The following is a 23,197-nucleotide window of genomic DNA, read 5'->3' as shown; positions in this document are numbered from 1 at the left end:
TGCCTCCCCACAGACAGAAGCATGATTTAAAATGCTGTCTGAGGGATCACATCACTAGAAGCACATATTACTTCCTAGCTCAGTGCTGGGGTGTTGACAGAAAGCAATAAAGTGTCCTCAGCCATGACATGCAGTGAGATGTTGTGTTCCCAAGTGCAGCTCAGCACCCAGGCACCTGTGCTGTGGCAAGGGACAACCAGGCTCTTCATTCCCTGGATCATGATGGCAGATTTGCACCCCTTCTCTGGAGATACTTGTCTATCCAAATCAGTATAAGCATGGCTTTGTAAAGAGCTAATGAACTTGAAAGATCCCCCCTGCAGCATTTACTCAGCTCAGCTTTTGACTGTGTAATTTATATTTCCCCATCCGCACCGCTATTTTCAGACAGGGTTAGTACAAGGATTTCAAGTGTAAAGATCCTTGCTAAGCAGAAACTTCCCCATAATTTATCTCTTATTTGAACCATCCCCTGAAATGTGTTTGCACAAAGGTGTCAGCAACCCCCAGCTGACATCACTGGACATCACAGACACCCTGAGGAGGCTGGAACCTGGGCCACTGGAAAATACATCTGGGAAATGTGCCTGCCATCAACTGGGAAAGATGCAACAGCAGGCACCACCTGCCACTGCAGGACCATCCTGACCCAGAAAGGAGCTACAGCATCCCCAGGGGTCAGTTGTTTTTGCCATGGTCCCCACAGATTTTCCCAATGTGGGAAGAGAAGTGGTTTGGGGTTAAGGAGAATGTAACAGTGGGAGTGTGTGGAGGAGAAAGGCTATGCTGGCTGTGGTGGGATTGCACTGAGGACAACAGGTCTGTGCCCAGAGGTGGAGAACAGCCCACATGTGGCCCACTTGGAGCAGCACTGTGAGATGAAAAGCGCTGCTGTTAGCAGTTTGTGACAGGCCAGCCTTTGGAAAACAGCCAGCCTGGGGGAACAGGCTGTTGTGTAACCAGGTACACTTGCAGGAAGAGTGAGATTTTCACCGAAGTTGCTAAAACATTAATTTTCAGCCTGGCTTGATGTCCTGCCCCTCCCACTGCCCAGTGTGTTTAGGACAGGCAGGCAACAGGCAAGCAGGGCATTGCTTTAACCAACACTTGGCCACGAGGAAATTCCCATGTGTAGCCACAACATGGAAATCTCACTGCACTGAAGTCACTACCAGGAGTAAGGCTGTCTCACCAGCACCACACAACATGCTTAGCTTTCTTCCCTGAGGGCCCATGTCCTTTGGAATAAACCCCTTCTCTGCACTGTATCCATTCCCAATCTACTTGTGGGAATTTGCTGTGTTGAACACCGTTTTGAGGCTAACTTGCTGGCACAGCACTTCAGGGTCTGCTTCAGAGCTCTGCTCTGTGACAGCTTGCTCAGGTCTCCTCCAGTGATGTTTCCAAGACAGTAAGTGAGCTAAATAGACAAATTACCCTGAAAAAAAAAATCCAAAAATATATTATTCTGTGATTTGCTGTTTGTACAACATAGGCAAGAAATAAAATAAGTAAGTAGGCATACTTGCAAAACCATTGATGTGAGAGGGAAGAGGCTGAGCTGATGGGGGAATGATGGCTCCACAAGCATTTATGATGCAAAAGGTCTTAATGGCATCATGCTTGTTCCTCAACAAAATCTGGTTCAATTCCTGCACTGTACAAATCCCCGTGTTGGTGGGCACAGCCCTGCATCACTGCTGACCATTCCTGCAAGTGAGGAGACCTGCTGGGCAACAAATCCTGGGTTTGTCTGCAGCCAGGCTAAGGGACACCTTTTGTGCAGCATCGCTTGGGCCACCAGAAGGAAAGGGAGCTTTTCCTCCAGGTCTGGTCCTATGAACAGCTTCTGAGCCCAATCCCAGAAACAACTCAGTGTGAGGCATACTGGCAGAGGCTGAGGTGGCAGACTCCCCTCTTGCACTCCTACAACTGCTGCTGCTGAAACACAACCCTGGTTTTAAATCAGTTGCAGTGAAACAGAAGGCTTTGAGAAAACAAACTCCTTGCAAACATATCCTTAACTTCATTTCCTCTGGTGGCCCTCCTTCTTTCTAGGCTAGGTTTCATGGGTCATTCTGCGTTTTAGGGGTTTTTTTCTTCTTCTTCTAATTTTAATTCTTGTCCCATCAGGGGTTGTTCTTTCATAGATCCCAACAACCATGAATTCTCAGATGGCAATGAGAGCTGAGACAGGGACTTGCCTGTGTTCTCTCTACTTTTTTTCTTTCCTCTTTTTTGCTCAGTTTTAAGCTGAGCTCTTTACATATCCCATATTTTATTCATTTAGGGGGATTCTTTTACACCACATGAAAAGTATATTGTCTGCCCAGTCTGTAATCACGCTAAAAAGATTTAAACCAATAATAAATACAGGCCTTTTTCCTGAAATATTTTTTCCACCAAACACCACTTCTATTGAAATGCAGCCATTTGAGCACTATTTAATTATCTATCAAGTTTCCAAACCCACAGTTGGATCATCCTTATCAACAGTCCCTTCTTACAAAGACAGCAATGTTCAACACCTTAAACAGGGGTAGGATTAAGATTCACTTCCCTTTGGAGTTCCGCTGGAGCAAAACATGGCAGAACTGTCACAGTTTCTGGATTAGACCCAGAGGAGGAAGGTGAAGGATGGGCTGTGGGCTTTGTGGCTGGTTCACACAAGCATGCAGACCATTCTAGACATGATTAATGTGTGTTTGTTACTCTAAGGCAGTGGATTAAGTTCTTTTTGCCAAAAAAGCTGTTCCTAAGTGCAGTACTCGCAGCCCACAGCAGCTCCACTGAAATGTCACTGGCTGGGATTACAGTTAAATCTGACAGATTTTCATCTCCTCTTCCATTTCTCCTGTTGCAGAGAAAGGTCAGGTTTGCCTCATGCAACCCAGCCCTGAAGCACCTCTGGCTCCCTTTTGGTAGGATCCCTCAGGACAAAGCTGGTGGGTAGAGAAACCATTCTCCCTGATATTTGTAACAGCAAGAGAAAGCTCCCAAAGCTGTAGCTCCTTTTCCCTTCCTGCCCCCAGCAGAGCAGCAGCAAGCCCAGACCTTCTTCCTGGCTTCCTCAGGCCTTCCACTCCTCCATGTGTGTGTCATCTTTATTAAAACAAAAACAAAAGCAGAAACCCACACCAGTTTTCAAGGCCTTCCCAGGGCTGGGAGTCACAGAACAACAGACTCACCGAAACACAGACTCACAGTATCATCGAATCATAAATTCATCAAATGGCTTGGCTTGGAAGGGATCTTTATCATCATCTAGTTCCAAACCCCCTGAAATTATCAGAGACATCTTCAACTAGATCAGGTTTTTCAGAGCCCCATCCAACCCTGACCATGAATGTTTCCAGGGATGGCGCATCCATCCATCCATCGCCCCTCTGGGCCGCCTGCGCCAGCATCGCACCACCCTCACTGCAAAAAATCTTACTTCTTCCTCACATCCAATCCAAGCCTTCCCTTCGCCTTCCCTGCACCCATCACCCGCTGCTGAGTCGGTGTCCCTGTGCCTCGGGCGTGCCCGCTGTCACCCAGCCCGCGGCGCTGGCCCTGTCCCGGTGCCGCCCCGTGCCGCTGGGTGCCGCTCTCGCCCCGCCGAACCCGCCCAGCCCGGGCCGGCCGCTGCCGGGACCCCGGGCCCGCCGCCCCTCCGCCTTGGGCCGCCTCGGCCCCGCTGCCCTCGGCCCCGCTGTCCCCGGCACGGAGCACCCCGGCGGGAGCGGCGCTGCCCGGGAGCGCCGGCGGGACGGCGCCGTGTGCCCGCTGTCCGCGCCCCGGGTTCCTGCCTCCCAGCTCTCCGCTATCGCCTGTTCCCTGGCGGGGCTCGCGATCTGCCAGCCGGGGAAACAGAGCGGGGGGCTCTACCCAGGGAGCCGCAGCGGGGATCCCTGGTTTCCCTTCGTTTCCCATCGGGAGCGCAGGCTGCGGCACGTGCCGGAGCTCCATCAGGGCTGCGCGCACTGCAAGGCTGGAGAGCCCAAAGTTTGATGGCAACAGCCAGGCGCTTCAGTCCCGCTGTGCTCAACGGGAGTCCGACACTCAAACAGCTTCGGGGATCGGGGTGTTAGAAGGAGAAAGATCAAGGGAAGTAAGCTAACGCGGGTTTTGGAGCTTTCCCTTTGGCACCTACATTTTATGGCATATTTTCATAAAGTGAGATCAGTTTTGTCCCTCTGGTAACAGAAGCCGCTGCATTTTTTTGGTGGTTTTTTTATTGAACAGAATGAACTTTTAGATGGAAAACACCGGATTGTGTAGCATGAGGATAATACTCTAAATGAACATCATTTTAGTAGTGGATGTTTATTTTTAAGCTGGCAAAGAGCAGATGGGCAACTATCAGCAAGCACAGGATAGTGGCAAGAGCAGCTGGACAATGCATTAGCTCATCTCTATTTAAAAGTACCTAATTAGGACTTCAATATCAGAAGTCACTTAAAAATGGAAAGCATGTTCTGACTACAAACATAAAGCAAATTTCCCTGTGTTCATCACTGGGGAAGTTCAGCAACCAGCTTTACTTATGGACTTTTCAGTCTGTTTAGAATATTTACACTGACAGTTTCCAAAGAAAATAAGAAACAGGTCATGGGGACAACTCAGTAAACACAGACTTCAGATGTAACATCTACTGAAAAATTCATTAAGTATCTACCTATCTGTTTGACCCCAGGCCCATTAATCCCAGAGTGAAAGGTCTGACAACCCAAGAGGGTGTGGGCTTTCAGAGAGGTCTTTCTTCTTGGTCCACATGGTTTCCTCACAAAGGAAGCCCCCATCCTGCACATGCACAGCAGCAATGTCCCTGTGTGACTTTTATATCCATTGGAGATTGATGGATCTAGATATCCACTGACTTGTGGCCATTAAGCTGAGATACCTTTCTGTGAGGCTGCCAACTATGCTCAGTCAGAGGAATTCCTCCTGGAAATGTGTACATTGAGGGAGTGTGGATTGTATGGGATTTTAGTGGCTATAGGATTAACCTTTACTCAGCCTGTAGGCTGGGGAGGAGGATTTAAGTGATGTGCTGGAAAACGTCCCCTGGAGATACTAATCTTTTCCCCTTCTTTCTTATTTCACTTTAAGCCTTCTTCAGGAAATTGCTTGTGGTTTAAAACTGAGATCTCTGATGTACCAGCAAATACATCTCCCAGAGGCCCAAATCTGCATTTCACACGCAAAACCCACTTTAGCTAGCTCAGGTGTCTGTCAAAGCACCAGTGTGTAAACCAAGGCAAAGAAAAGATGCAGAGAATAGAGAAACATGCTCCTGGAGCCACGGCACACGAAAGAGCCCGTCTTTAGAACTCAGCACGAGCTCTGGAAACCAGAATAACGCACGACAGAAACTATTTGAACAGCCAAGGAAAAACAGCGATTTACCTGAATGAAAAATTGTTGAAGGTTAGGTATGTCTTTTCTTGAGCAAGGTCTGTGAAGGTTGGGTATGACTTGGTATTGTTTGGATGGATTGAATTTCTTAAGGCTGGGCTCCCAATATAGTCCAAATACAGCCTGAGTGGGAGTTTGGCCATTTATCACCCTGGGAATATAAATCAGACCATGGACTATGCCCAAACTGCACCTTCTTGTAGGGTAATCATGAATGTGAAAAAGGCTTACATGCTTCCAAACTGAGCAGCCAGTACTTAGCATGGCAGGCCAAAGAGAATTTAGTATCCCAAATCCTGCAGCAAGCTGTAAAGCTTTCAGTTGTATCCAAAACATATCATTAGGCCCTTTCATGATTTTTGGTAGTCAGAATCTTCCCAAATATCTCTGAGCATTTTCATTACTTCGTAAATTTTCCCCAAATAGTTTAGACAAATTATTTTCAGCAGATGGCTTGTTATGAATAGCTTGTGAATTTTTCACTTTGACATCTGTACTGTGTTTACTGGGTGGTTTAATCAGTTCCTGGGCTGAATGACTGAAATGTTTGCAAGGGAGGAAAAATGAGCACAGGATACTAAATAAGAAACAGTGCATTTCAAGGACAAACATATTCAGCTGACTGTTTTCACAAACACTTTCAGAGATTTCCAGCAATCGCTGGCTACCCTGTGGATTCTGAATGCTGTGATATGTCTATGCCTGCCAGCCAAACTCATCTCACAGCCCAAAGGGTAATTGTCAGCTTCTTCTCCATTTTGAGCAGCCATGCCATTTGGCCAGAACCCACCAGTAGAATTTTTGCTCCAAGTAGTTGTATTTTAACCACTGCCCAATCCTGACTGTCTCCACTCTGATGTGGAGGCAGTCTGACATTGTTAAGCAGAGTTGCATGTCCAAACTATGCTTATCTCCTTGCTTTGTCTTCCTCAAAATAACACTGGAAGATAAGGTACGCTCTTTCTTTGATCACTAACCTCCAACTGGTGAACGTTGGCCACAAGGGATAAGTATGAATTGAAGTCCTAATGATCAGCAAGTGGTTACAGTTTCAAGGAATGGGAAAATTAAAACAAAAAGAAGGAAAAACAAAAACCATAAAAACCAACAAACAAACAAACAAAAAAAACCCCACTAAACATGAGGGAGGCTGAAAAGGAGGGGGAAATGAGGCCAGTATAAAAAATTTCAAATATCTTCAACAGAGCAAAACCATAAACAAACATACATTTGCTGATGAGAATTAGCACATTCTTGCTTCATAGTGTCCTCTCCTACCTAAAGATCGTTTAACCTATAAGAAAATTGCAGTAATGGGGAGCAAAGTACAAGGATAAGGATTGTCTCTGTTGTATGGTTTTATGGCACACAGTATAAAGGGGTTCTAGCACGGCCATCATGCAAATATTAAACAAAAATAGCACTGGGAGGAGTGGCAGGAGGTTGTGAGACTGCAGCAGCAGTGGCAAAGCCATCTGCAGCAGCGCAGGCTGCATCACGCTCCAGGCTCCAGCCGTGCCTTTTCTCACAGCAGATGCTGCTGCGCCCACCACCTCGGCTCACCCCCGAGTCCCCGGCATGTCTGGCACGCAAAGGCTGGCCTCAGGTTTCCTGAAAGGCTTGTGATTTTCTGCCCTGAGTTGCCATCCAAATGGTAAGTAATAAACACTTTAATAATTCATGACCAGTCAGTAATATCTTAAATAATTTAACAAAAAATTTGTCATCTTTCCTTGAGATAGAAGATGCTGGCTGGAAAAAGGCTGAGCAAGGTTTTGTGTCCACCTCAGCCATCCCCAGGAGTGAGCTTTGCCCCTGCCTGAGCTCCGCCAGGTGGGTGCAGCCTGCAGGGGAGCAATGGGAGCCTCCCCTGACCTCAGGGAGCGGTGAGCTCCGACCAGCTGGCCAGAGGAACAGGAGGAGCCACACACCCTCTGCTGTAGTGGTTGTCTACACTCAGAGCTGCATTTGTGGAGCTGCTTTCCTACCCACTGCCCTTGGTGTTGAGACGCTCAATTCCCATCTCAGGTATCCCTGCTTTCTTCCAGTTAAGCATCCAGCTTCTCTGCGCCACAGCGCAGACCCTGGAAGTGGCAGCTCCTGCTGTCACCCAGGCTGTTAAAGGATCACAGCAGGCCTAAGGCAGCTGGAGAGGCAAATAGCCCTTCATTCCCACACAGTTTAATCAGCAAGTCCCAACAAGGAGGATGTTATCTTCCAAAAGCATGGAGAAGACCTTGGAGCTGTGTTTAGACCAGAGAACCACTTCAGAAGATAAAACCCCAAGGGAATAAGAGAGACAATAAGAGACAAAACACACTTAAGTCAAAACCAGTAGTTTTACCTGTTCAGACTGCAGCACAACCCTGGCATCAGGCTGAACAGAAGTAGCATCCAGCGAAGCAAGCCAAGGTCTCCAGGTGCTTGAAATTATACAAGTGCTTAAGAATGTAATTGAGAAAAGCACATAAGGAGCACAAGTGGTGTCAGCCTGAGCATAATGAATATATAATAAATCATACAGAAGCATTCTTTTTTATTATGCTTCCAAAGAAGTCTGTGCTGTTATTTGCAAGCAGTTCCAATCCTGATAACGGATGCAATCCCCTGCATACAGGCTGTATTGGAAAAGATGTTGCAGTGACTCCATTGAAGTTACGCTGGCAGAAAATGTGGCTCCCCAAAAATTGCTGTTCCCCAGAAGCTAGAGCATTTGCTGTGTCTAAGTATATTTTTTCATTTAAGAACAGCAGGCCCCCCCACTATTAAAATTGTTTAAGACAACCCCAGCTTTGCAGTGAGCATCCAGCTGAGCAAACAGTGGAGCACTGGGAGAAGGATGGCAAGAGGAGCAGGACAGAGCATCAAAGGGCAGCACTGCCCAAAAACTACACCAGAAGGAAGTGCAGCCCATTCCTGCCATCCATGAGGGTGAGAGCTCAGACATTTTGCAGAGCTTGCTCACAGGAAATGGTCCAGCTGAAAAAAGCAGGGGAATGTCTAGTAGCACCCTTCTTGCCCTGAAAACACATCTGCAGCTAATTGGCATGGCACATTTTTAAAAGCACCAAAGCAGGGCTTAAGAGCTTTACCCATCCCCAAACAAGTGTAAAGTTCTAAGCATTAAATCACTTTAAAAATTCCCTCTGGAAATTAAAAGTCACTTTTGTGACTCGCCACATGAGGCTGCCATTTCTGAACTTTATTAATGGCAACTCCAGGATAAGGGAGAGCAGAGGGAGACAAGCCTTTCCTTGCGTGGGATGGTTCTTGTCCACTGTAGGGAGTTCCCTCACCAGGAGATGATTCTGCCCTGACCCAGCTGATCCTGGGGATCCAATGGCTCCCAGAAACCACCCCAGCCCAGCAGGAAACAGCTGTAGATGGCAGACAGCTAATCTGAAGCAGTCCTGGGGATTTCTTTGAACCAAAGGACTGGGACTTTACCCTGTAATGCCTTTTCCATAATGAATGACATGCAAATTATCTCTCATAGCGGGTAGTATGTGTGTCAGCACTGGCATTTGCCAACACAGAGAGCTTCTTTGGGAATTTCTAAATGACCTCACAAATGTATGTCCTTATTTACTGTGTCTGCTTGCCCACAAACACTAACGCAGCACTAATTAACTCCTCGGAAGTTCTCTCCTAGCCCTCAGTTCCGGCTTTCTCCAGCCCTGCTATTTCTTCTTTGATAGATTTTATGGTGCTCAGGGGAATCCCAATGTTGCAGCCATCATGTGTTCCAAAAGTCACACCCATTTGATGACTCCAATAGTTTTTGACTTCTTTTTGAAGCGATCTTTCCTTTGCCTTCCAGGTTTTCCCCCTCAATAACCCCAGAACCCTTTTTGAAAATACACAAGCTGACACAGTTGGTGGATGTCAGGAAAACTGTCACTTACTGAACGGGCAGAAATCGGCCTTCTGGGAGATGCAATACATTATTCACCATCCTCCTAAGATCATCTAGAGGTCAGGTTATTTTGGCCTCAAGGTGGCAAAGATCTGCACTCGCTCTGCGGGCTGGCCACGCTCCCTGTACCTGGAAGCCTGTGGTGTTACGCAAGGCGCTTGCATCAGAAACCTGAAAAGCAGAGAGGGCTTCATAGCTCTGCAGATCCCTGCTGGCAGGATCAGATAGCTCTTCACTGGCTTTTGGAGACACCCTCAGGTCTGACAGAGTCAGCACTTCGGGCTTTGCACAAAGGTAAAAGCTTTGCTGTTTTGCCAGTGGGGAACTACAGTTTTAGCAGTTTTTCACGTAATTTTGGGATCTGTAGGATCAGAGAATAAAAGTTCAAAACTTCATCCTAAAAGACAAATTTATGCTTTTGGTTCAGAGCGGCTACCTGCCAGGGCCAGCGTGGCGGGGTGCCCAAGGGCAATCCAGGCAGTCCTCAGCCCTCAGCTCCTGCTGTCAGGGACCCTGAGATGCCCCGTTTCCTAGTGGTGTTCTGGAAGTTTTGTTTTGACAGCCATGGAGTCAATCATCCCCATGTAATGCCTTTGGTCAATATTCAAAGTATCTTTGGAAGCTGTTTAATATTGCAGGAAGTTTAAAACCTTTATCTCCTGCAAACAAAATGTAATTAGCCAGTTAGGTGAAAGCTTTTATGGTGCTGTATATAGCTACATCAAGGAAAGATATAAAATCAGTTTAAAAAAGAGTTTTTTTATGTCTGGGGTTTAAAAGAAAATGAGTGAAAAGTGATCCAGCATTACCAAGTAGAAATACTGTTTGCATCCAGGAAATACAAAGAATTCCCTCATACCTCCAGAAAAGACACAGTATTCCCTAACAGCTCTGATACAGCCTTTGTTTTCACTATTGAAATAACCACACTAGAAAGGCTTGAACTGGACTGGATTCTCATGTCCAAATTTGTGCCTCTCATTTAACTCTGCAATATACATACAATTGAAAGGATTAACGAGTACCAGCAGAAATGGAAACACTTCAGAGGACTAACTGTAGTTCTTTAACCTGAGGAATCCAATATAGTGAGTTTTTCAATTGTTTGAAAATAGACTGTAACACCATGGAGTATTTATTGGTCTAACTGCAAACGTTCTGCAATTTTAATTGCAGTTGTTGGCTTTGACTGTCCTGTATTGTCCCCCAGAAGGAGCATTTAGGCTGCATTTTCCAGGCTGCACAATGCTCGCTGAAGTGCTGAGCATGGTGGCTTCTGCAGCAGCTCTCACTCTGCACAGAGATCTTCACTTGCTGCTTTTATCATACTTGAAGGCTGCTTTGTACATCCATCAGCTTCAGCCAGGTCTGTGTTTGATCTGCCAATCGATGCTCGACGTGAGATCTGCCTTCAAAAACAACAACAACAACAACAACAACAACAACAACAACAAAGCACAAAAATACCACCAAAAAACCAAACCAAACAAACAAACAAACAAAAAAATCAGGCAGAAAGGAGAATCTGGGGAAGGACCAGATGGTCAGACTCAATTCAGTGCCTGGGAAAATTACGAAGTAAGTCCTGAGGGACTCTGTGTCCACCTCATGAAGGACAAGAGAGTGACTATGAATAGCCAGCATGGGTTCTCCAAGTAAAGTGTGACTGACCAGGCTGCCTGCCCTGCTGATGGAATATGGGCCCTGATCTGCAGGGATGAGGAGGGCAGTGGATGCCTCTTTCCTTGGCTTTAACAAGGTCTCCACCATGGTATCCCCTTGCATCCTTGTAGCCAAACTAAGATGATATGGGCTGCGTGGATGGACTAGAAAGCAGATGAAAAACTGTCTGGATGCTTGGGTTCTGGAGGGAGTGATCACAGATTCCGAGTCCATCAGGCTGTCCATAAGTGAGTTTTGGGGTCAATACTGAGGCTGTGATAGGTTTACAGCAATGTCACACACAACCTGCACACTGAGGGATAGCACTCCCTCAACAAGCTGAGAGACAATGTCACAACAGGTCAATACCCTGGAGAGCAGGGCTGCTGTTCAGGACCTGGACAAGATGGAGAAATGGGGCAATGGGCACCTCATGAAGTTCACCACGGCAGATGGAAAGTCCTGCACCTCATCTAGAATAACTCCCTGCTTTAGTGGGGGCCTGCTAGGGTGGGTCCTGCTGGGCAGAACTCTGCAGAAAAGGACCTGAGGGTCCCTGTGAGCAATGGCCTGAGCATGAGACAGCAGAGTGAAGGATAATTCCAGACTGGGTTTGCTCAGCAAGTAAATAACCAGCAGTTGAAGGAAAGTGATCCTTTCCTTGTTTTCAGCAGCAGTGAAATTGCACATGTGCTACTGTGTCCCAGTTGGGATTCTGAGAGTTATGAATATGATGAAGGAGGTGCTGGAGAGGAGCACTAAGATGGTTGGAAGACTGGGGTGTGATGTGTAAAGAAAAGCTAAGAGAACTGGATTAATATAGCCTGAGAAGACTGGGAGGACAAGAGACAGCAGTCAGGAATTGCAGCAAGGAAAATCCCACCTGGATGAAAGGAAAAACCTTTGTTGTGATAGGTGGGTCAGACACAGGAGCAGGGTCTCAAAGAGGCTGGGGAACCTCCACCCCTGAAAATTTTCAAAACCACTCTGTGCCTGCTACCAATGCAACAGTCTCTCACACAGAGGCTATAAGAAATAAACATCTTTACCTGACTTATTTTCAAATTCCTACCAGAAGAGTGACAAAAAGTACCATTTACTCAGTGAAGACTTGAATGTCTTTTAGGAACAGAGATGCTGTGACTGGCCCATGGGCAGTGTAAGGGCAGGAAGGTGAGTGCCTGGGGCTGCAACACTCGGTCTCATCACCTTGGTATGGGACTCCTTGGAATGATTGAAAAAGCTTCTATGGCCACAGTTTAGCTGGAATTTGGCCTGGAGTGAAGTCAACAAGAAAGAAAAAAGCCTCTAACATCAAAGCTTTCCTTTCAGGGTCAATTTACACCCTCAAATTGTCTGTTGTCTGAGTCAATCTAACAGCTCACTGCTGAACAGGGAAGGTTTACTTACCTCCAAGGACCCCCGACCTCCTCGTGCTCCAGCTCCCCATCCCATCACCTCCTCTGCTCGAGCACTCATCAGACCCTGCTGTCAGCTGCCTGGGGTGTCCACTGATGAGCAGCAAAGAGCAGGAGCTGGAGGGAAGGAGCAGGACTTGCCCCTTTCTGATGTGTTGAGCTGTTAGATTGGCTCAGCCACCTCCTGTCACCTCCTGCCAAAGGACTGGGTGGGAGGAAGAAGGAGCTGACGGAGCTGTCTGGCTGCAAAAGAAAATGCTACCGCTGGAAAGGCGCAGAAACAAATTTCCCTAACCTAGTGCTGGCAAGGTCAGTTGAACAGGCTCCTTGTGGAAGAATTCCCTGGGAGGTAGCGGCAGCAGACAGAGCAGTGGTCCTCTCAGAGTGCCACTGGCAATGGCAGGACAGGCACTGGCTGCTCTGCTTGGTCTCTGCACAGGGGATTGCAGGGTGCATTTACCACTTTCAGAGGGGAGGTCATTGACTCTGTCCCCTCAAGGGCCCACAAGGCCAAAACAATTCCCAGGTGGATGCTTTTTCATTATCCACCCAAGGCCAAGGAAGCAGGCTACCTTATAGTGCCTGGCATAGGGTCTGGTGAGGAGAGATTACTGACTAACCTAGATAGCAACAAGCGTGGGCCAGATTGTCTTTCTTCTTTGTGCATCACAACCTAGAAGACTGTTCCCTACCGCTGCTGCAAATCAATCAGTCAAAAGTTTCCTGGCTTGGTCTCCAAATAACTTACCTTTGATTATTTCTAGTTCCACCGTGTCTTGAGGCCATGGGACAAAAGCCAGAAGTCCTACAGTGCAACTGCTCTCTTAATTCCTTGGGTGTCTTCCCTGCTGATACATAGCAGAGATTGGCAACTAATCTATATATAGTACAGCACTGCAGCCGGGACACAATGCCTGCATTCAGCGTGCATATATGATGATGTCAGCAATGGCTCTTTAATTGCATCATGGGAAGTGAAGGGAGAAAAGAATTGGAAGAAGAAAAAAAATAAGAAAGAGCCCCTCCACTTTACATAATTTCCTTCACTGCCAGATGGGAAAGCATGGGAATGCTGGCCCTGCATCTCAGGAGCTCCCTCCCCAAAGCCTGGCATCGCCACATCTGTTTCCCTGATTTCCTACTCTTCTGATCTTCTTCACCTGCCCTGCACCCCACCACCTTGGGCGAGCTTCCTGAGATGCTGCTACCGCCATTTGATTTGGTTTCCTGAGGCTCGCTCCCTCCTTCCTTATTTTTACTTCTCCAGCTTGCAGTAGCACCCAAAGGCCTGTAGTTGTGAAACACACTGCAAGGGCAGGGTCTGCATGCAGAGACCACACAGGCCCCCTGGCTGCTTTTATTTAAATAAGGGAGCATCTGTACTGCCAGGCAGTGGTTCACAAAAGGGGCTGTCAGGGTCAGCACAACCTCACTGCTCTGCAGCTAGCAGAGAACAGAAGATATACAAACTTCTCTTCACAGCAGACACCCATCACCATAAATGCATGTGGGTTTTATGTGAAAGAAGAGACAGCACCTTCCCTGCTTTAGTACAGCAAAAAGGGGAAAAGATCCTCAGAGTGACAGCGTTCCCCTCGCTAAGACCTACAGCGTCAGCCAAATCTACAGCTTTAAAACTTCCCTATAAAGTTCCTGCTCCTGCAAACAGGACCTCTGGTATCCTCCATTTTAAGAAAGCTTCCCTTTGTCTTATCCCCCAGCCTATTTATAGCTGCTGTGGTGGAGGTGTACTGGGAAGGCTTTACACCAGCAGGCGCAGGGCCCTTCCATGCTCAGCAAGGAGACACGTGCAAAAGGACATTTAATAGAATGTCCAAGAAACGTGTGGCTCCTTGGGGCTCATTTTGTGGGAGGAGACTCTCACCCAAAGGGTTTTAGCTGCCTTTTTTCCCAGTGGCATGCAACGGGGGCTTTGGGCTGGGACGTGAGTCACTGGCTGCTTTTGTAGGTCCACTTTTATGAAGGACTGTCGGGATGCCATTGGGGTCTCATGTAGGAGAGGAGGCAGCTGCCTTCTCCCACTGCCAGAGAGAGCTGGCCAGACCAAGAACTTCTTCCTTCTAGGCTCCCTGGCGGAGCAGTGAGGAGGGGAAAGGCCTCTTCACAGGTCACTTCTTGTTCCCAGAGTCTTTGCAGAGAAGCCAAGACAGGAGACTCCAGCCTCTTGCACGTCTGTGAGTACACAAAAGCCCCAACCTGTAACCTGAGCCTAGAGGAACAGCATGCTGCAAGGTAGCAGAAGCTTCCTCTGAGTCCACCTTACAACTTTCCACAATATAACCACAATAAATACTCACATGAACCAGAAAGTTTCATTAGCACCATGCCTGGCTGCTTGCTTGCTCATTCACTCTTGTAAAGGAGCACATTACCTTTGTATGCACTGTCCCTGACCAGTGTTGGTTTTAACATATAAAACCCTAAACATTCCAGGTCCAAATTAGCTCCAAGCATGTTTCCTGCTAAGGACAATGCGGAAATAGCACTGCTTTTCCCTCTCAGCATTCAATTTGTATCTTTGGAACTGACCTGTCTTGATCAGAGCAGCTGCAGGAGACAGCAGCACCTGAATGTGGGTCGGGATTAGCGCTGTATTTTACATGGAATCATCTGAGGGAGCCTGCCACTGGCTGAGGTTCACGGTTTGCCAGGGCTCAGGGAATTACACTGCATGGCCCCTGAGGGAGAAGCGATCTGCCCACACTCCCCAGGGAATAATGATGAGGAGGCAGGAGAGGCAGTGTTGGATGCAGGCAGTCTTAAGATGTAGAAAGATGTAGGTGACCTTCACAACCATTCAGAGGGATGGGAGACACTATTGTCCCTCCGAACACACTGCACAAGCCCTCCACCCTTCCCAGCACAAGGTCAGTGCTGCAGCCTGTTAGGGGACACTCACAGCTCCCAGTTTGGGGGCTGGTAATGAATAGCTGAGGGTGCCAGGCTTCCCAGCTCCCGCCGCCAGATCTGGAGGGGAACAGCTGCCTGCGCCCAAAGTTTACACAGCTGTGGGGAAGCGTTAGCAGCTGACAAGCCACTCTCCCTTAAGAGTTAGCATGCACCACCTCTCGCTGCTAGGGGCACTCCCCCAGCCGAGTAAAAGGATCTTGCAGATGTGAGCAAGAGCGGTAAGAGAGGTATGGAGAACTTCTGAGTTACAGCCGGGTTAACTGTGCAGAGAGGATAAATGCAGAGTGAAGTGTCGGAGCAGAAGCAGTGTCAGGAAACAGGAGGTTAATAACAAAACTTTTGCAGTTATGCATAATGTTGGCACCTTCTTTCGACCTCCACCTGCTCAGAGCTTGCATTTCTTGACCTGCAGAGCCTGTTTGCAAGGTATATTTATTTTGCCAAGATTTTCCTGAAAGGGAAAAGTGATCTGATGGGACATTTTATTGAAGGTGAGTTTGAGAATATTCAAGACTACTCCAGCATCAGTTTTCACTGCCAGTCAGTGAAGTTACTTCTTGTGATTGAGACATGGATTTAGACCTTCTTAATGGTACACATCGCATTTGAAAGCTGTTCAGAGCAGAATCAGGGTGAGAAGAACCAGACATTTGCATCTTCTGGCCTTGAGCCCATCCTTGGGGGGCAATAGTTGAGCTGTCATCATCAAAGATTAAAGCCAACACAGGTACTTAGCCTAACAAGAAATCTGATTGAACAGATGGTGAATAGGGAGAGATTTGAGAAGTCTGGAAGAGGAAACTGGCTTTAGAGATACAGTCATTGGGAGGTAAAAGTGCTAAAAGTCCTTGTGATGCTAAATCCCACTATGTGGTTAGAAATGGATGATTTTCAACCAGAATTTCTGAAAAGATGAAGGAATTTATCAGAATGCACAGGAAAAGAAAAAAAAAAAAAAAGGTAATTTAGCTTTGTCTCAAATGCATACTGTCCAGTAGGAAAGCTAGAGCAAGACCTAAGCATAAAGGTGCTCTTGGAGACATGATAATAGAAGTGAAAAAACTCAAAACTTTCTATAGCACATTGAAAAATCTTTGCATCAGCTTCCTGCAGAGCTTAGTGCTGTAAAGCATGACAGTAGGTGCTTGCTTCTTCCTGGGAACAGAGGATTGATGCCTAAACCTGGGAGTGTCTCTGGGGTTAAAAGCAATGTCAGCTGCTTGGGTGCAAGATCCCTGCTTCCCAAAGGCAGCCCTTGAAGACTCTACAGATACAAAGATGCACACCAAGAAGATCTATAGATTTCACATGCACATGTGCACAGAGGAGGCTCTCTCTGTTCCTTTCTGGATCCCATCACACCCTAACAAGCACATCTTTAAACTCAAGGTGACCCTGCTGTAGGGGAGATGGATGGGTGGAGGAGGGGGTGTCAAGAGCTTGAATTAATATGCTGAGCAAGCCAGTTTCCAATGATTTATACCATGGGGACAACACTTACTGCTTCTTTGCTCCCCAACCCTCCACCCTGCTCAAGATCCAGCATATCCTACAGGAAGCCCAGCAACACATGCAGAAAGTTGAGCTTACTACTGTACTTACTAATGGATCCAATGACAGATATATGGTTGAGCGAGAGTCAGTGTGCAGGAGCAGGCATGGCAAATTTGGAATCTGAGGCAAATTTAGAAGTTTGTGCTTGCAAGAGGAAAAATGAGGGAAGGAGAAAAACAAACCCAGCACAAATCAGAGCTAAAGTGGCTGAACTTAAGTGGCACAGTTGTCCATGGAGCACAGTTGTGGTGAAAACCTAAAAAAAGATGGATATTCCTCTGAGCATAATGAATAAATCAGTAACAGTGAGCTAAAAACCAAGAACAAAACCTTCCTCTTTCATTTGTCTGGCACTGTTTGACAAATATGAAATCTCCAAAGGCTGTACAAGCATCAAGACCTTGCTAAAGACTTTCTTTGTGAGTAGACCTGTTGTAAGTGATGGTTTTGTACATTGATTTACTAGATGAATTCTTGAGCAGGAGAGGCAAAGATCCAAGCAGGTTGTAATGCTGAGTCTCTTGTCTCTTTGTTAACAGATAAACAAGGAAGGGGATTCTCAGGGGCAACAGGACAGGCAGAGTTTTAGATCATCCCTAGGAAAGCCTGTGCAGAATTTGAAGCTATGAACAACTGTATTGGCTTTTTATGGTTATGGTATAGCATTATTGGCATTGGAGTTGTTTTCTGGGTCCTTAGGTGCAAAACAGCAACAATGATAACAGGAGTCCAGACCCCTCTGTTTACCATTACCTGTGCATATTCAGGGACTTGCACCGGCTCCTCAGCTACTCCTGCTCACCTGAGTGAGCTCTGAGCTCACAACGCTGCCTTGGCACTCAGCACAGCAAGGCAAACCACATCAGGCTGCTGGACCGCTTCTTGCAGGTGGCATAGGGGAGAGCTCTTCCTGTGAATGTTTGCCTCTAAAATTACAGTAAAATATCCCCAAACTCACAATTACTCTACCTGGTTCTATTTAACAAAGCTTTTAACCTCCAGACCCCTGGGTTTTCCAGCTGTATTGCTTTTGGCAGGAACACCACTCTGTTTGTCCTGTAGTGCTGCTGGCAGAAAGCAGATGCTTTCCTTCAAGAAAACGGAGCTTCCAAGTGGAAAGCACATCCTGGTATTCTAAGCAGATGCCAGAGAATGACTCAGGTGCAGTCTATTTTCCACTAAAATTTAAGGGAAAAAAGAAAAAAAAAAAAAGCATTTTTAATGCATCCTTTAGCTGCAGTGGCTGGGCAGTTAGTCAAGGACAGACAAATGTTGCCAAATAGAGATTCTTGAACTAGGTAGAAGCTGGCCCAGATCTTCAGAGCTATTTCAATTCTTGTTAAGTGTCTCTGAAGATCTGACCATTCATGCCTAGGTTTCAGCATTGTTAGAATGTTTTAATGGTTAATGTCTGAACACAGTTCTGACATGATCACAACACAGTTATGATTTCAACACAGTTTAAAAGATGGGTTTGCCTTTAGTACAAACCACACAATTTCAAATTCAGACCAGCAACAGTGTATGAATGGAGGACAAAAGAAAGATGAGAGAAATGGGTTGAAAAAGACTGGGAAAAGTGGGATAAAATGCGAGAAACCTCAGCAGAGTGACACAAAGGCAAGCTAGCAGAATGCAGAGAAATGTCTCAGACGCTCACGGAAGCAGGGAGATTTCATTTATTTGACACAGAGGGACAATAGCCCTGCTAACCAGGATAGCTATTGTTCTTTTGTTTTTAACAAAAAGGGAAAATGTGAAGCACTAGCTTCCCAGGGAAAAATCATAAAAATAAGTTCTCATCCTGCTGTCCAACAAGGAATGAGAAGCCTCCCGCACTTCACCTATCGCCCCCACGCTGTTACTCACTCACGGTGTTTGTCGGCTCAGAAAACAAATGAAATATATTGAGGCCTCACTCTGAGGAGAGCTGAGGGCGTTGTTATAGCAGAACAACTTGATTGAATCGAAAACCACTGAGTCAATGCACTAAGCAGAAAAATGCACGGTGCTATCTGCTGTGTAGTTGAGCGCACAAGTGCTCCAGCAGCCAATGTTTCAGAAGAATTACAGTGCTGGCGTGCTCCCTTTAGCTTTATTTCAGCATTTTTCATAGTGAAGACAGAAAGCCATCCATAATTGGAGGAAGCCTCAAAATGTTGCATTCCTTCAGTGGTGGAAATGGAGAGAGAAGAAAAGGAGGACTTTGATTCAGCAAGACAGAGGTGCTCCAATGCGAGGGTGACAGCTGGAGAATAAGGACCCTCTGTTCAGGGACAGTGAATTGCTTATAGCCTTTTACAAGCTCAGGGAGGGTGTAAGATGTAAACAAGCTTCGGGAGCCTTGGCACAAACACAGTGGATCCTGTCAGCATAAAGGACCTTCCACAGAGCACAGGTAGCATCGTGAGCCAGTTAAGGACCATTTGAAGCAGCGATGTGCAGAATTGTCCCCTTCAGCCGGCTGGCTGGAAAGCAAACAGCTGTCACCGAGGGTGGCAGGGGTGTCAGATATGCCTGGAGACACGCATCTGGGAATTTCTGCCCAATTAAAATATTTCTGAACACAAAAGATGACAGTTTCCATTGAGGGAGCTGGTGCAAAGCGTTATCTGGGAAACCCAAACAGATCAACCGTGCGCTTGTTGTTTGGGAATTCCCGCTCTTCACAACTGACTTCATTGGGGAAAGGACAAGCTCTGCAGCATCATAACTCTTTGCAGCAACCACAGGACAAATAAACAGAGCTGAGGCAAGGCTCAATGATTTTTTAACCTCTGGATAGTCAAAGCTGTGATGGATTTCACCTGCATGCTCAAATGTGAATATACGGATATGTAATATAAAGAACACAGCCCCAGAGCCAAATCCCTTAGTGATACAAAAGGCAAGTTCTCAGCAGCATATACTACTGAGGGGCATAATAAATATTCATGCTTGTTTACAACTTAACGCACCTGTCTTGGCCCATGGACTTCATCAATGATTCCCATTGCTTGGTCTTGCATAAGGGTGTAAGCACTCCTGAGTTCCTCAGTTCTCTGAAGGGCTTTTTGAGACACGGCTTGAGCTGTGTTTAGTACCTGCCAGCAGAAGACAAAAGGCATTTTTAAGTAGACAAGTTAGTGTTATTTGTGCATTTAAGGCCTAAATAGCATTAGTTGTTTGTACATCTAAGGGCTAAACAAAGGAGAAACATGACTGAATATATTTTAATAATCAGTTTTTCTGTTCTGTGGTGATTCTGAGAATTTGTTATCATTACTGAACAGTAATTAGTTCTGAGTTTATTTTGGTTATTTACAGATGCTTCCATTCACTAATCTCTATAATTTCCCATTTTTATCCCTTTTCTTGATTTTTTGACTTTCCAATCTCTAAGCCAGTTCCACGTTTTACAATTTCTCAGATCTCCAGTTTCCTTGTTAAGGGTGCAATACCACGCATCTTCTCTTGCTACCACAAGCCCCGCTAACCAAGAGGGTGGCCACTCGGTCGTGCTGCAGAGCCGAAACTTTCCACCCACACGTTGCTGGTGGCGGGGCATTTCATTAAAACCAAAATAATTGTTGCGGTTTTTAATTTAAGTGCAGTCTCACAGCGGCGCAAATGGCATCCCCGCTAATTTTCGTTAACTTCAGTGTGACGCTTTGAAGGAAAGGAAGCGCCTGTCCCTGCCCAGCAGCAAACCCCCCCGGGCTCCCCCGCCCGGGCTCCGCAAACCCGGCGGCGACCGCAAGAGCGCGAAGAGGAGCCCGTCACCTCTAAACTGGGCGTCAGAAAACAATTTCTCGAGAGACATAATGTTTGAAGCTGCATTAACGCCTCAAAGAACGGTGCTTTCAAAGAACGGCCCCGAAGCCCCGCTCGCATCCCAAACCCAAAAAGGGCGCGAGGGTCTGGCGACCGCCCGAGCCGCGGCGCGTCAGAGCCGCGGTGGCAGGGGGGTCCCGGGCGCCGAAACCGGCGGGATTGAAAGACGGGGGGTGGGCGAAGGGGGCTGGATGCGGGCGGATGGGGGCAGGTCGGGCCGGAGGAGGGCGAATGTTTCCTGCCCGCCGCCGCCGCCCCCCGGCCGCCCCCCGCAGCCGGGCGGAAGTCAGCCCGCGCCGTCGGAGCTTAAAAGGCTCCCGCACGCCGCGCCGCCCCAGTGCCGGCGGCCGCAGCGGGGCCGGAGCCAGCGCCGCCGCCAGCCCCGCGCCCCCCCCGGGGCCGCCCTCCGCACCCCGCCCGGCGGGGAAGGCGCCCGGCGCGATGGCTCTCCCCGGATCCCACGCCGCCTGGGACGGTGCTGCCGCATCAGTGAGTAATTCCTGCTAATTTACCCCCCGGGGCCGGTGGGCTCCGGCTCGGCAGATCGCGGGGGAGGCGGGCGTTTTGGTTTTCGCTGCTTTCCTGCCGCCGCCCCCCCCTCCTCTCGCCTCTTCTTCGGGTTTTATATTATTTTTGTTTTCTCAATAAAACACCACGCGAAGAGGCGAGATGACAAAGGAAATGTGATCCTAGGCGCTGCAGGGGCTCAGAGCGAGAGAGAACCGGAGAGGAGGAGGAGGAGGAGGGGGCGAGCGTAGCGCTCTCGGATAGCATTGCACAGCGGCTCCAATTTGTGCGAGCGAATATAATACACCCCCCATGAATAATTCAGGGCGGCCGGCGGGGACCTGCCGCTGCTCCTCTGCCCGGCCGCCGCAGCCTCTGCGAGCCGCGCCGAGCCCGCGGCACTGAGCGGCCGGCAGCAGCCGCCGGGTACCGCGTGTGCCGGGGCTGCTGCGGGCTCGGCGCTGCCCTCCGCGGGAAGCCCCGCGTAAAGGAAGGCGTCCGGCGGGAGCCGGGACTCGAGAGGCGAGAGAGGGGACTGCCCTTCTTGGCCGTCCTCGGAGCCCTTTTATTCTTCCCATCTCCTCCTCCGCGTCCCGCCAGCGTGAGTCTCTGCCGGTGGGGTGGGCACCAACGCCGCCCTCCATCCCCACCCCCCAGTCATGCGGTGGTGGAGCAGGCGTCGGCGGGGGAAGACTGGAGCCGGAGAAGTCTGCCTGGCCACTGTGTTTCAGTGCCTCTCTCTCTCCTAGAGCTGCTCTGGATTGCAAAAGTGGAGGGGGGAACTGAAACGAAATTTCCCCTTCCCCCCCGACAAGCACAGGTTTAAAGGAAAAGAGGAAAAAACCCAACGCCCCAAGAAGAAAGAGCGAAACTTGAGTTAAGCCCCTGCTGCCCCCCAGCCGCCCGGCCGAGAGGGACTTGCACTGCCGCTCCGACCCGGTTCTGCGGCCGTGGGAACCGGAGCCAAGCCCCGGCGGACAGAGTTCGGTCCTCGCTGGATGCGGCGGGGATCGGGCGGTCGGCGCCCATGCACTTTCCGTTGAGGAAGAGGACAAGTAACCAAACCACGTTGTCAAACTGCTGACCCGAGGGGGAGATGAGAAGACTGTGTGAGGTATTGACCGATCGGGGAATCAATACAATTTGTCTAATGCAACGGGGGATCGGGGGTTAAGTACATGAGAGGGACGAGAGGATCCATTTACTGAGGGAGAACGGGACAGCTACACCTTGATACCAAAAATACTACCCCCTCCCCGCAGCAGCCATCCCGGCAGCAGCGAAGTACGAGGAGAGGACCCAGCTCCCTGCAGACCGCCGGATCGATGACACCGTATTTGCAAAACCGGCCCATCGATCCCACTTGGCAAAACGACTGATCGATGCCAGCTTGCTCGTAAGCTGCTTGCAGAACTACCTTCTCCCCGCGCCTCTGCTTTTCCGCCCACGCTTTTTTTTTTTTTTTTTTTTTTTTTTTTTGAGGGAGGAGAGACACGCTTTTGCCCCCCCATCGGGGAGTCAGGCCCATCGCAAATGGCTTCGTTTCCCGAGTCCGACTTCCAGATCTGCCCGCTGTGCAAGGAGATGTGCGGCTCGCCGGCTCCCCTCTCGTCCAACTCCTCCACCTCCTCGTCCTCCTCGCAGACCTCCAGCTCCTCCGGGGGCGGCGGCGGCTCCTCCTGCGGGGGCCCGCCGCGGCGGCTCCACGTCCTGCCCTGCCTGCACGCCTTCTGCCGCCAGTGCCTGGAGGCGCAGCGGCACCCCGGCGCGGGGGACGCGCTCAAGCTGCGCTGCCCCATCTGCGACCAGAAGGTGGTGATCTCGGAGCCCTCGGGCATGGACGCGCTGCCCTCCTCCAACTTCCTCCTCAGCAACCTGCTGGACGTCGTCGTCGTGGCGGCCGCCGCCGACGAGCAGAAGAACGGCCGCGCCGCCGGGGCCGGCCCCGCCGCGGGCTCGGGCGGCGGCGGCAACAACCGGCACCACGGCCGCCCGC

At 48.8% G+C, this 23,197-nt stretch overlaps 1 protein-coding gene across 1 annotated transcript in view; it reads left to right on the top strand.

The window, feature by feature from the left end:
* Positions 1-22,734: 22,734 nt before the first annotated feature.
* TRIM71 (tripartite motif containing 71) overlaps positions 22,735-23,197 on the top strand; it is a 54,333-nt gene continuing 53,870 nt past the window's right edge. The window contains 1 exon segment of the mRNA XM_041466677.1: positions 22,735-23,197. This exon segment is cut by the window's right edge and continues 78 nt beyond it. Within this exon segment, the coding sequence (XP_041322611.1) occupies positions 22,735-23,197 (463 nt within the window).

The sequence above is a fragment of the Pyrgilauda ruficollis genome, unplaced genomic scaffold (genome assembly GCF_017590135.1).
Source record: "Pyrgilauda ruficollis isolate IOZ18807 unplaced genomic scaffold, ASM1759013v1 scaffold2, whole genome shotgun sequence".
In the NCBI taxonomy this organism is placed as follows: Eukaryota; Metazoa; Chordata; class Aves; order Passeriformes; family Passeridae; genus Pyrgilauda; species Pyrgilauda ruficollis.
This window is presented reverse-complemented; position numbering and strand designations above follow the sequence as displayed.